We start from the raw sequence: 15,018 nt of genomic DNA, 5'->3' as shown, positions 1-15,018 counted from the left end.
TGCACATGTACCCTAAAACCTAAAGTATAATAAAAAAAAAAAAAAAAATACTGTTCCCAAAAGCAAACAGCCAGTGAGTAGAAACGCCAGGACTTGGGTTGGATGTTGTCTACTCTTGTATGAAACACAAACTTTGCACCCAGGCCCTGCCTCTCTGCCTCAGCCCAGAGGTCTCCTTTCCCACGTTACCTTCCAGGCACCTTATCCTCCATGCATGCTGAGCTACAGCAGGTCAATCCCATCCATGCGCTTCTGTACTTCCTCTGCCTGAAAAGCCCTCTTCCTTTTTGTCCACATGGTTAATTCTCACTCATCTTTTAAGTTTCCGCTTAAGGGTTTGCTCCTCTGAGAACCTTTTCCTGTAATGCCCCTCAGCAGAGTTAGCAGCTTCTTCCTCTCTGCAGTCAGTGCACTTTGCAGACACCCTTATGAGACAAAACCATGGTAAGTGCCACCTGATCCTGTGTGTGCTCAGCTACCCTCCAGATTCTAAGCTGCACGAAGGGGGAAACCACACGACTCAATTTTCTAAGGCTAGGGCTTTGTGCCTTGTGGGCAGCAGGTATGCACAACAATGAGTAAATGAAGAGACGATAGCAGAATGCGTGAACAAATCACTCCTCAGGCCTTGCTTTTCCCACTACATAGTACTGCTCTTCAAAAGGGCACAACATGCTCTGTTCGCTGAATTACTGTTCAGGCTTTCTGAGACACCATCCCTCATCCTTATCACCACCACCACCACTTACTGATTAGATGTCAAACATACATGCACACATTCTCATTTGACTTTCACAATGTATCTACAGCATAATTGTGGTACTGTATTTCTATTTCACAAAGAAGGAAAGCAGGTTTCGGAAGCATTAAGCACTCAACTGGCAGGGGTGGAGCCAGGATGTGAAAGCCCCTGCTCATTTCACTAAACCACTTTACCTCTTCAATTATACCAAATCTCAGAACAGCGAGATTAACTTTATATTACCCAAAATGGAGTGTCAGCACTTCGTCTACTACTCTCTTTCCTTACCACTTTGTTAATTTATTACATGAAAATATTCTAATGTATAAAAAATTTGGTTTTTGGCTTCTTATTTTAAAATACAAACTATTACCCACTATGCAATTACATCCATTGATGTATGATCACAGAGAAAAAGGTCTTCTATTTTGAAGCCCATAGCAAGTCAAAATAAATACAGTCAAAATTATTCACAATGGTGTAGTTTATAATATGTAGATACATTTCAGGTTAATTTGATCAGTTTTTACATTGTCCCAACATTCTTAATGTTTGCTCAGCTGGTGAATTTTTTTTTTCTGTTTTCTGTTTTTAACTTAAGGAAGCAATTCTGTCATCAGAAAACAGCTAACTGGGTTCACTTCCTCTTTCAGGTCATTAGTGGAAGCATTAGGTCACAAGACTGAGCCCAGTGCACCCTTTTATCAATTTCTCTCTAATCTGAGAAGCACACATTTCAGCAGAAATTCTTCAGTAAAGGTCTACAATATTTTTATCCCACTGGTATTTCCTTTTTTATTACTTTTATTTTTATTAATCTTTCTTTTGATATATTGCTTGTGAAAAGCTGAAGAATTTGCTTCTGTCTGTCTCTTGGCTGCCTAAGCTAAACCTACTTGTATTTTATAGTACAGTATAGTTTTATTATGCTTATTGATGGCCAGTCACTGTAAGTAAACACAACTCACATCCACAAATCAACCAATAAATTAACAGGTGAACTGATTTGCAGAAAGTGATTCCGTTAGGGAGACAGTATTTATTCACTCTATAGTGGGTCCTGAATAGAGTGAATGGGGAAAAAGATCAGGTCCTTCCCTTTATGGATCCATTATGCTGTCACTGAATTTCCAAAGTGTGGTTGATATCGGTGTTCAGAAGCATCTGGAAAGACTGATGCATTAACAGCACTTTCAGCAGTTCCCAGACATCCAGGGTAAATGCAAACTCTGTAATGTGAGCACAGGACCTTCATGATCTGGCCCTGGCCCACTTCTCTACCTCCATCTTTGGCTTCTTTCACATTCTTTTCTCTAGCAAAACTAAACTATGCACAATCTTCCAGCTCATCGAGCAGTTTCATCTTTGTAAGTTCCTTCCTTTGTAAGTTCCCAGTGTTCATCCCCTTCCATGTTGTTCCCATTGGTGTCACGTTGTTTCTCCTTCACTGGCCCTTCAAAATTCAGCTTGTGCCATACCTTCTAGGAAGCACATATCTTGATTCCCAAAGTCTGATCTTAGATGCTCCACTTTCAGGCTCTGAAAGCAGTTCGTTATATACCTCTATTACCCCACAAGACACTTATCACATTGAATGGTCACTGTATTTTAATTGACTGTTTTCTACATTCCTCAGGGAGGGTATGGCAGAAACCATATCTTGATTTTGTTGCCCCAGTACTGATAGTAGGTGCTAAAAATGCTAGTCAAATAACTTTTAACCTGGTGCACAGAAATATACACCATCTTGTGCTTTGGGTCTGTAGCTTCTATTTTTATAGTCTGATGACTAACATTCTGTCGCTTGGTGTGGTCTTTTTTTTTTTTTTTTTTAAAGAAGACATTGCTGCAGTAATTGTGTGCCAAGAAGGAAGCTTGTCCAGCTGCTTCAATTTCCCATTAGTCTAAATCTTTAAAACATTTTCTGTGTTAAGATTTTATATATTGCTCTACCATTTATTTGCTCCTTCCTGCTGGAAATTACCTCATTCTAATTTGCTCTGTTCTGGAAAATGTGGATCCCGGGTTCTTTGTACACACCTGATCCAGTAATGCTTGGTGTCAATGATGGCTCCTTTTGTCATCATAGGCCTGACAGCATTTCAGCATTTCAGCATGATGACCAGGTGCTCTTGTGGTGGAATCTGCTAGCTTTCCACCCAAATCCATTTGCCCTTCTATATTTTTCAGACTCCTCTGAAAACGGTTGTCGCTATGGACAAAGTTCTCTACAATGGAATCTGAGCAGAAGTAACCTGCATCACTTCCAGGCTTGCCCATAAAACCCTTCCATACAGGCTCCTGTATGTGCTTTCTCTTTTTGGGATGACTGAGATGTCCACATCCAGGGAACACAGAAGGGCAAGTTTTAAGGACTGCAAAGCTGTTGTCACCCGAGTCTCTAAATGACTTCTTAGAAGAGAGCCACCCCACCAACCTGGACGCCTGGCTGGGAACACAAAAGAAAAACTTCTGTTGATTTAAGTCATAGACTTGTGGGTGTCTCTTTGTCCCATAACCTAGCCTAGCCTATCCTACCCAGGTGGGGAAGGCTTTAAGAAGAGGCTAAATGACTTAAGATTCTAGCTATAATGCTGGAAGTGGGTTAAAGTCTAACAATCCCATAGACAACTTACAGTGATCCAAAGATTTATTATTTCCATTACTAGTTTGACCATCAACAAGAATGTCATCAACAGCATCAGATGATTACTAAAGTGTTCACAAATTCTCAAAATTCATTTTCATACCACTGCATTTGTAAAGAAATGTTGTATAACAACGATTGAACGGTTTTGCGGGGTTGCTAAATGTGGTGGGATGAATCTGAAAACTGCTAGAAAATTCTTCAGTGTTTTCTTTTAGCATAATTATTAGAACTAAGAAGTCCCAGATGACCCTCTGGTGAACTTCTGGTGCTCTTAGCCTTTTGTTCTAGTTCCCCAAACGAGTTTCCAAATGCTAAATATACTTTCCTTAGGAAGGGAGAACTTTTTTTTTTTTTTTCACATTTTTACAGAAAGAATTCTCCGAATATTTAGGGCTGGGAGATATATGTTTGAAACGGTAAAGAACTTAAAAAGTTGGATATGTAAACAACTGAGATACTCCTGATTATATGGTCCTTTTCTTTTTAAAGGGCTTCTAAGTAACCATGCTACTAAAACTCACTTTATTCAATGCTTTTTTTCATGTAAGCTCTATGACTCTATTCCCCCGTTCCTCTTCTCAAACTCCTTACTATCAGCTGCTTAGATTTTGTTGTTGTTGTTGTTGTTAACATCTAGCTTACAATGAAGTGCAAAATATACAGTTTTTTTTGCTCCATAAACTTTTAAATATGTATATACCCACATTAACCACCACCCAGAAAAACATACCAAACATTTTCAGCACTCCAGAAGACTCCCTTGTATTCCATCCCCAGTCAATACCTCCTCAAAAAGATAACCAATATTCTGATCTCTATCACCATGAATTAGTTTTGTCTAATGTTAAACATTATATAAATGAAGTCATATATATAGTGATATCTAGTTTCTTTCATTCAACATCACACCCATGACAGTCATCCATAGTATTGCAATGTAGTAATAGTCCATTCTTTTTCATTACTGTATAGTATCCTACTGAAGGAATGGTACAACAATTAATTTATCCTTTCTACTATTCATGGACATTTGGTTAACTTTCATGTTGTGTGAAAATACTGCCGTGAACATTCTTGTAAATGTTTTACATGAACATTCATTCTCCTTGGGTATATGCCTTAAAGTATATGAGTTTTAGTAGACAATGTCAGTTTTCCAAAGTGGTTCTACCAGTTTACACTCCGACTATCAGTGCATGATAGTTCCTGTTCCTTCACATTCTCATTCATTTGATACTGTCAGTCCTTTCAATTTTAGCCATTTAGTGGGTTTTAATTACTATTTCCCTGATGATTGATAGTGTAAGTACCTCTACAGTTTTATGTTGGCAATTTTGATATTTCCTTTTGTCAGGTGTCTGCTCAAATGCTTTGTCCATTTTTTAACTAGGTGGTGGCCAGTCTTTTTTTTTTTTTTTTTTTTGAGTTGTAGAACTTCTTTAGATGTTCTGGATACAAGTCCCTTGTTGGCTACACATGTAACAAATATCTTCTCCCTCTCTGCAGTTTGTCTTTATTTTTTCTAAACGGTGTCTTTTAATGAAAAGATTTAATTTTCATAAAACATAATTTATTATTTTCTTTTATGGTGGTGCAATTTGCATCCTGTTTAAGAACTCTTTATCTGTTTTAAGGTCATTGAGATATTTACCTATGTTTTGTTTTGAAAGAGTCATTGTTCTGCCTTTGGACTTTTAAGTCTATGATCCAGCCCTAGTTAATTTTTGTGTATGATATGAAATAGGGGTTGGGTTCCTGGTATTCTGTATAGATATCCAACTGATCCAGCATAATTTTTTAAAAAGACCATTATTTTCTCCAATGAATTACAGTAATGCAGTTAACATAAATCAAGTGACCTTATATATGTGGAATTATTTATGAACTATGTCATCTGTTCCATCGGTCTACTGGATCATTCTTTAGCCAATGCCACACTGCCTTAATTAGTTTAGCTTTATAATAAGCCTTAATATCTGTAAATGTAAGTCTTCTATCTTTGTTCTTATTTTTAAAGATTATCCTGGCTATCCTATGTCCTTTGCATTTCTATATAAGTTTATAGTCATCTTTACTACTTACTAGCAGGATTTTGAATGGTTTTGCATTTAATCTGTAGGTCAATTTGAAGGGTACTGACCTCTTAACAAAATGAAGTCTTCTAATTCATAAATATGGTACATTCCTCTCTTTTCTTAAACCTGCTTTAATTTTCCTAAGCAATGTTTTGCAGTTTTAGTATAGAAGTCTCACATGTCTGTGATAAGATGTATTTTTAGGTATTTGCCATTTTCAGTTTTTAAGTGTGGCTCAGAAAATAAGCCAGTGCTTAATTAAGAAATGTGAGGCATGAATAGTATTCACATCACCTTGCTTAAGAGGTCAAAGGAACATAATCCAAATGCAAAATAAATATATAAATATAGTTAAAACTATCCAGGAGATTATCTGAATGTTCCAGTCTTCTTACTTCCTATGAGCTGAATGTTTCTGAAAGTACATTATTACTGGAGCAATGTTCTTTGAACCTGCTCCTTTATGATCTAATTAAAGCTAATGGTAGTTACTTGCAAAGCTTATGGAAGAAAAATTCAATGCTCCAGTCAATTCCTTTCATTTCTTTGACTATGCCATTTCTTCCCTCTCCCACTTCTGGGCTTTCACATACCCTACAACTCTGCCAGAAACACTCTTACCCTTTTTTTCCCTTTTTTCACTTGGCTACTAACTATACAGTCTTCAGACTCAACTTAAATCGTAGAATCTCTGAGAAGCCTATCTGGACCCACTGGATAAAGTTAGTCATCCCTGCTACATTCCCTAACAAGATCCTTTATGTTCTCTTTTCTAGAACTAGACTCCCTGCATTTCAATTGCTTGATTAATGTCTGTCTTCCCTTCTACACTTTGAATTCTAGGAAGGCAGAAGCAGTGAGCGCCTTGTTCACAATTTTATTCTCAGAGCTCTGCATAGTGCCTAACACATTTTAATTGCTCAATTAATACTTGAAGGAATGACTATGAAAGTTGGGCAGAGGAGAAGAATAGGATTCTTCTTCCTTGGAAACAGAAGTCATTAAAGTCATTAAACCAACCATTGGGATGTTCCAAAGTGGAATGAATTAAAGGGACACCCATTATCCCTGGAATCCTAGTAGTTATCTTATGGGTGATATATTTCCTCTAAATTTTTTTTGTTGATAAAACATAAAATAAAAAAATTAAAGGGTTATTAAAGAAGGCCATCCTTTCAGAATGATCAGTAGATCTAACACTCAGGATTTATTCTATTTTAAAAAACATTTTGTCTTTTAAAAACTTTATTTTTGTATTGTATGTTACAGCTTTCTATCTATTGACTTTAGTGTTCAATATATTTGTTTTTGCTTTTTTAAAGAAAACCCACTGTCACTGTAAGGTTGGCAGTGTAAATGAGAATCTCCACATGGGGAGATTATATCCTTGGATGGTATATCCCTGAAGTTGCTGCCTCTATCACTAGTGTCTGCAGGGCACAGCTTCCCAGTAATAACATTAGCATGTACAGGGGACATGCAATGACTATTTCTATAGTTTTCCACAACACAATGGTGATTAGGCTAGAATCTCTAACCACAACTTTCCTAAAGACTCCAGAATAACAGACAAGAAATAGACATAAGAGAAGAAAGTTACAACTAAATAGACCGATTTACAAGATTTAGTTTGCTTTTCCACCTCTTGGTCTCCTATGGGAATGGAGGGGAAGATTAGCTTAGCAACCATCTGACACCTAAACCTACCTGACACTGAAACTTACCTACATGCCTAAAAGTCTTTACTTAAGAAAGTGAAGGTTCTATCTTAACAGTTAAAGATCATTCTGAGGACTTTTTCCCCAGATATTTGTCCCATTAAAGGCTATTCTAACGCCCGTCTACAGATGTGGTCCTATCGCAAAGCTTGAGCAATGCAGCCGCATTGGAATATAATCCAATAAGAGATACACACATACTGATGTGTATATGTTAGAGGTAGATATAGAAGGTTTTTGCAGAGGGGAATACTTTGGGGACAATTATATGCATTCAGTCAACAAACAATTATTAAAACCCCTGGTAACGTGGTGGAGTGGAAAGGGTATCCAATCTGGGGCTAGAAGGCTTGGGCTATGCCTGGATCAGAAGCTTCCTGCCTTTGTAACCCTGAGCAAGTTATTTAACCTTTCTGAATTTCTGCCATTAGATCTGGAAAATAAGCATGAGGTAAATAAGAGAGAAAATGTATATGGGAAGCTTTCTTTAAAACTGTAATGCTTAAGGCTATTATTATTAGGAGTTGCATGCAAGGCCCTGTGTTTAGCACTATGGAGGTCAATTATGCCTCTCTGGAAGGGTGGTTGTGAGGGTAAATGAGATAAAAACACTCAAAAGCTACAGATAAGGCATGATCTCTACTCTTAAGGAAATTCCAAATTGTCGGAAAGATGAGACTTGGGCACAAACAATATATAAAACAATGTAGTATTTGAAAAACACCCTAAGAATAAAAAATATAGACTAGCATTTACATAAATTTATTGTTCATTGCATGGTATATTATCACTAACATAGAAAGTTACTTATTAGTCTCTATTAAGATGCTTATCTCACTGATAAAATAAAAAGAGCTAGTTATTTGCTAGCATCGTCTGCATACAGAAATCAATGGGCTTTTAACTTCCAAAAGCAAGGTCATAATCACTGTGCCTTCTAAATTGGCAAATGTGGTGCCTAGTCAAACAGAAAAGTGCTCAGGTGCATTTTGAAGTGCTTTGCATTTCCTATGGAAAATACCCCTCTCATTTTGTTCTGTAGAGTAATACGGAGCCTTACATTATAGATGTACATAATGGTCTGGTGCCATTTCCATGCTCCAAGAGGATTACAGGAAGGGCATGCACACTGCCTTTGCTCCAGCTATATCTTTTATCAATAAGATGCAATGTGCTCAACAGTGAAAGGGCTACTCTCTTTACTTTGAAATAACAGATGAATTCACATCATGGGTCATTTTGTTAAGAGGTGAAACAGTGCAGGGGTTGGAGAGGGGAGGAAATTTGCTCTAACCATGCTCCTCAGGGAATATATCACAATATATAAATCACAAGATTGCTTTCTCTCTTCCTAGGCCACTTAAAAATAATCCCTTTAGAATACATTTAGGTTTGAGAGAATATTCATACTTGAAATAAAACCTAATGAACTATTGTGGATTAAAAGCCTATTGTGCGTTAAATATACATGCAAGAGTACAGAAAAGATATTGGAAGGAGATGAGAGAGAGGCGTAAACCATCTTTAACATTATTTTGGACTAAATATTTTTAAGATAGAAAAGAAAAGGTGGGGTGCCATGGCTCGCACCTGTAATCCCAGCACTTTGGGAGGCCAGGGCGGGCAGATCACTAGAGGTCAGGAGTTTGAGACCAGCCTGGCCAACATGGTGAAACCCCATCTTTACTAAAATACAAAAATTAGTCAGGCATGGTGACATGCTCCTGTAGTCCTAGCTACTTGGGAGGCTGAGGTGGGAGAATTGTTTGAACCTGGGAGGCTGAGGCTGCAGTGAGCTGAGATTGTGCCACTGCACTCCAGCCTGGGCAACAGAGTGAGACTATGTCTCAAAAAAGAAAAAAGAAAAAAGGAAATGAGAGATAAATTTTTAAAATTCTGTCTTTGGTTTAAAAAAACTGAAAAAGTCAGCTCAAATTCAAACTTAAACAATATTATGAAACAGTAAAGATGGCTGTGAAAAATAAAACTAAATTTTAATCCTGATCTTGTAAGAATTATAAGTGAATATATCAATGTACCTAATGTATAAAATTAGAGCAGACTTATGAAACTTTAAAACAAGTGATAAATTTAAATATATTCATCCAACCATCCATTCACCCATCCACGCATCTGGTCATCCACATCTATCCATCCATCCATCCATCCACCCACCCACCAATCCATTTATTCATCAACGAATGATTATGCTTACTTAGGCTCAGTGTACTGTCTGGAACAGCAACATCAGCATCACCTGGGAGCTTGATAGAAATGTAATTCTTGGGCCCTAACTTGGGCCTACGGAATCAGAAACTGGGATGGGGCACATCAATACGTTTTACCAAGCCCTCCAGAAGACTCTGCTGCATACTTAAGTTAAGAACAATCTGCCTGGAGCGAAAAGGTTAAGAACATGCTCTTTGAAGTCAGAGAAATTTGGGCTCAAATGTTTACATTTAGGCTTACTGCTTCTGTGATCTAGAACAAGGTCATTTGATCCAAGCCTTAATTTCCAAATTAGTAAACAGACACAGTATTTCAAAGCTATTGTTAGGATTAAATGAGATAATATATACAGATGGTATCTAAAGTGTATATTGATTATACATACAGTGCTTGGTGCATAGTAAGCACTCAGGAACTGATGTCTGTTATTTTTCCGGCATGTAAGAGCCTGGGTTAGATGCTACAGGAAACACTTTGTTAATCACAGTTTCTTTCTTCAAGGGTCGTATTCTGAAAGAGGAGCTATACAGCATATAAATAATCATGATACATATTAGAAAGTGTTAGGTGGCAAAAGAGTGGTGTATAAAGAACCCTGGGAGAGTTTTGAAAGAGTAGAGGAAGTAACATTTGAATGGGCCTTTGAAAAAGGGGAAGCTTTTGGATAGGCACAGATCAAGAGACGGCAATTCAGATGAAAGGAACAGGGGGAGGAGACAGGGAATCCTGGGATACATGGTTTGGCTAATGGGATAACAGCAGGGTGACCATAGAATTTATTGTCCAAACAGGGACATTCTGTGAGTGAGGAGGGGCATCATTAATAGTGAAGCCCGGACAACAAACATAAATGTGGACCATGCCAGGCACAGCAATCATATGGTCACTGTGGAGAATAGGCTGTTGGGAATACAGTATTGGACCTAGGGAAGGAGAGTGGGCTGGATTTGTGTGGTTCTGAACGACAGGCTGAGGGCTTTGCTTGTTAAGCAATGGGGAGCTGCTGAAGGTCCTGAGCAGGGAAGTGGCCACAGTAGAGTGGTTTTTCAGGAAGATGAGGTTGGCAGCTCTGTGTAGGCTGCTATACAAATGGAGACAGGGGATGGATGACAGAGGGATTTCCAGGGTAGAAATGATGAGATTTTGAAACCAAATAAATGGGTCAGAAAAGAAGAAAGCGAAGTTGAATCTAAAGTTAAGATTTCAAGCGGAGGTCAACAAAAACAGGAAAGGAGGGCAGGAAAAGGGGCAGATCAGGGTAAGATATCACAAGTGTACTTTCATGCATAATGTATTCAATTTGATGGGTTCCATTACATATAAGTGACAGGGACTCAACGTGCCGCTGAGATGGGGAAATATGAAAACTAGTTAGAGTTGTATTCTTATTCCAGTAATGTTGTCTCCATTTCTCAAAAGATAAGCCATTCAATATCTCAGTATAGCACACAGGCTATTATCTTGTTTTGCATTTATTTTATATATCAAACACTTAAAATTGGGCAACAAGAATGTTTATGTTGTGCTTAATATGGACCACACTCAGTGCTAAGAACTTTACAAATATTACAGATTTAATCCTCATTAGAATCTTAAGAGCTTGACATGATTACACTTATGTGTCACTTAATGATGGGGATATGTTCTCAGAAACATGTTGTTAGGTGATTTCGTCCTTGTGCACACATCATACAGTGTACTTAAATAAACCTAGATGATATAGCACCTATTACACACCTATACTTTTTTACAAAGTATATATTATATTACAAAGCACTTTTTAATATATGTTTTATATATATCTAGTATATTACATATACTAGATATATTGTATTGTATTATATTGTAATATAATACATATTTTTGTATATAATATGTATTTTATATTACAAAGCACCTATTACACACCTATACTTCTTTACAAAGTATATATTATATTACAAAGCATTATATTACACATGAGATGGCCTATTTCTCTTAGGCTGCAAACCTGTACAACATGTTCTTGTACTGAATACTGTAGGCAATTGTAACACAATGATAAGTGTTTGTGTATCTGAACATATCTAAACATAGAAAAGGCACAGTAAAAGTATGGCATAAAAGATAAAAATGATAAACCTGTGTAGGGCACTTCCCACAAATGGAGCTTGCAGGCCTGGAAGTTGCTCTGGGTGAGTGAGTGGTGAGTGAATGCGAGGGCCCAGGACATTACTGTACACTACAGTAGATTGCATAAGCACTACACTTACACTACACTAAATTTATAACAAATGTTTTTCTTTCTTTGATAATAAATTAACCTTAGCTTACTGTAACTTTTTTACTTTATAAACATCTTTAAACATTTTTAAATTTTTTGACTCTTCTGTAATAATTCTTGTCATAAAGCACAAACACATTGTACAACTGTACAAAAGATGTTTTTCTTTATATCCTTATTCTATAAGCTTTTTTCTATCTTTAACTTTTTTCACTTTTTAAACTTCTTTGTTAAAAACTAAGACACACGTTAGCCCAGATTTGCATAGATTTAGTATCATCGAGATGTCTAGGCAATAGGAATTGTCAGCCCCATTGTTATCTTATGGGACCACCGTCATAAAATGTCATTATATGGTACTTGACTGTACCTCCATTTTTCAGATGAAGACACTGAAATATTCAGAAGTTAAGAAACCTGCCTGAGATTATACTGCTATGAAGTGGGGAAGCCACAGTTTGAACCCAGGAGATGCTCGCTGCAGAGACTGAGTTCCTCACCAAGGCACCAGGCTGTTTCTTACGCTAAAGGCATCCTAAGGGAACATAATGGAATGGGGATTGGAAAAACTGTTAGATAATGTTTTCTTGGGGTGTTTTGTTATTTATATGAAAGAAAAGATTTTCCAGTTACAATTATCAAACTGTTTTCATAGAACCAAAATAAATAATATACTTTGAGAGTATAGGAAAGTTATATAAGTTCGTATTGCATAATGACACACTTATTTGGTTTCTAAGTTTCATCATTTCTACGCTGAAAATCTCTCATCTTTTCCCTCCTCTCCATTCTTGTAGCATCCTACACAGAGCTACCAAAATTAACTTTCCTCAAAACTGCTCTTCCATGGTTGCTTCCTTGCTCAGGAACCTTCATACTGACACAATTTCATAATGTCCGCTATCAAGGCACAGAGTCAAGATTCCAACCTGAACCACTCTGTTATGCCACCTTCCAAATGATAGGTGACTTCTTTGAATCACTTCGATTGTTACTATTTTAAAAGTGAGTATGGAGTAAGGGTGGGAGCCTAGCAGGGATTTTTGGTAGAATTATAAGTAGGGTATTATAAATATAGGACAGCAAGAGGTAGCTGGGCCTTTAGAAATATTTTGGGAGGTAAGGAGTATTTTAAACTTGGGAGTACCAGAGTTGCTGCCAATCCTGCCTCTCTTCAGGGCAGGGAAGGCCCCAAGGAGAGCAAGAGAGAGCCTTTTTTGGCCATGGCTCCCTAGGGCAGAGAAGAAGCAAGCATTCAGGGCAGTACTCACAGGAATCAAGACTATGGTTTGGTGGGAGCATCCCTGTATTCTATCTTTCAGTGACGCAAAGAGGAGGGCAAGACTTTCCTTGAGGAGGCCAGGGGACCAAGCCAAACTGTTAGGACGGTAGATGCAGAAGCTATGCTTCCCAGTGAACCAGATTTGATACTCTGGGAGAGGAGTCAATTAAAATAGAAATCAGGGGAGTGAGCCCGCGAGCCAACCCCTCTGCAAAGACTTCATCTGATTCAGACCCTCCTGAGCTTTTACAGAACCCAGTGCCCATCGCAATCATAGCACTTATGAGCATTCGCTTAAAGATCTGTCTCCCCAACTAAACACTGCACCCTGTGAGTGCTGGGATCTGTATTATTTGACTGTATTCCCACCAAGCCCAGAGCCTGCACAAAGCATGTGCCCTGAGTAAAATGCCTCTGAATGAATGAGGGTAGAGCTTTGATCAATTGGGGTCATTAACTAGAAGGAGGCTTATAACTCATTTAGTACAATCCTATTGTCTTACAGATGATGTGATACACAGAGGTTAAAGGGCTTACTAAGGTCCCATGTTGAGTTTAGTGCTAGAGCTGGACCCAGAACCCAGAACACACAGGCGGATTCTTTCGCCTCCTCGCCCTGTTAGGGGCATGAAGACAGAAGACAGCCCTCACAGTCATTCTAACATTTGTTGGCTGGCTATTGGGAATGCAGAATACATTTTCCCATGGAGGCAGGTTTTTTCTTCTTCTTTTTTTTAAATGGTGGTTCGGTTCCCAGGCCAGGCCACAAAAGCCTATTTACCCCATAGCTGAGCTCAACTATAAAACCAGCGGTAGCTCTGAGGCCTCACTGAACCCCCAGCTCCGAGCCTGCAGTCCGAGGGGCAGGTGGGCAGCTGGCTCTGCAAGGGGGGTGGGCAGCGCTCCCTTGAGCAGACCAGGAGTGTGGGGCGGGGGCTGGGCAGGGGGGCTGGGCAGGGGGCCCAGGCAGCAGCTGCAGGAGCCTACAGCAGCCTCTGAATGCCTTGGTGGTTCTTAAGTGGATTGTTTGTAAGTTGGGAACTGTCTGTACTTAGAAAGGCGGATTTCAAGAGGTAGGGGATCCTATTTCACTTGAAGGCCCACAGTAATGAGGGTTCTTTATTCGTAATGAAGTAGCCACTAATTGGAGGGACGGGCTCAGGAGGCCTGGTGGAATTTTGTACTCCTGGACCAGAACTGAGTAATATTATGCAGTAGCCTGGCAACCTTTACTTTTGCACAAAATTCATATAAAAATCTACCATGAAGTGCCTGTCTGACATTCACTGTGTTTATTATTAATAATGATAATAACAGGGTAGCTTATACACAGCCTTAAGGCTAAGAAAGTAAATCGAATTCTCAGTTTCTTCCAGTTTTTTTTTCCCCCAGTCAGATTAGGAACATTTGGAAAGTCCTTACTCTCCGAGTGGGCTGAAATCTTTCATATTTACTCAGAGAAGACATGGCTCTAGTTTCTAAGGGCTCATCCAAGAGATGATCTCTTTCCTTCCTCTGCCTCCTCAGAGAGGCAGAAACATTCCATAAACTCACAAATGTTGTAAAAGTAAATGTACAAAAAAATAAAGTTAATGGAACTGAAAACGTTACAGTAGAGGAATCAATTATAATAAGGAAATAGAGTTAGCCCTTCTGGACTTACTGAAATGTTTTCAACTGCACTGGAATGTTCTGGTGCCCCCTGGAGGATTCTAAAACCTCACAGAAATGGTTTAGTACCTTTCTTCAGATGGCTTAGAAAACCCTACAGAGGCAACGTGTTTCTTATCTCAGGTTCAAATCAACTTAACCTGGCTCAATCGCATGCAGAGGGACAAAGCAGGAACTCAATCTAACATTTAAAAGGTTTTTAGCCACCATAAGTTTGTCATTAGAATGGAGGTTTTTGGATCAACAACAGAAACTATTTTTGGTTTGTGAAGTTTATAAATCTAACAGTGCAAAGTTCACGGTTACATGTGTGATCTCTCAGTATTTCTGGGCTGAGTGTTTAGTGAACAAGGAAGTTTGCTTCCATGAGCCTTGCTTTGACTTAGTG

The 15,018-nt window shown here is 38.4% G+C and overlaps 1 protein-coding gene across 17 annotated transcripts in view; it reads right to left on the bottom strand.

Annotated features, from left to right (window-relative positions):
* ICA1 (islet cell autoantigen 1) overlaps nucleotides 1-15,018 on the bottom strand; it is a 151,422-nt gene that overhangs the window by 64,590 nt on the left and 71,814 nt on the right. Inside the window, exons 7-8 of one of the 17 annotated variants that reach the window (XR_009215724.1) lie at nucleotides 12,095-12,212; nucleotides 1,222-3,187 (exon numbers count right to left, since the gene is read on the bottom strand). The exons of 15 other annotated variants lie outside the window; for them this stretch is intronic. Coding sequence is in view for 1 of the 2 variants with exons in the window: in XM_058446925.1 (XP_058302908.1) it covers nucleotides 3,156-3,191 (36 nt within the window). In the remaining variant the exon portion in view is untranslated. Of the gene's footprint in view, nucleotides 1-1,221; nucleotides 3,192-12,094; nucleotides 12,213-15,018 lie in introns of those variants that run through there. One more of the 17 variants, XM_058446925.1, reaches the window with a different exon arrangement.

The sequence above is a fragment of the Hylobates moloch genome, unplaced genomic scaffold, assembly GCF_009828535.3.
Source record: "Hylobates moloch isolate HMO894 unplaced genomic scaffold, HMol_V3 SCAFFOLD_1, whole genome shotgun sequence".
Taxonomy (NCBI): Eukaryota; Metazoa; Chordata; class Mammalia; order Primates; family Hylobatidae; genus Hylobates; species Hylobates moloch.
Note: the sequence above shows the minus strand (reverse complement) of the source record. Positions and strands in the feature narration are given on the sequence as shown.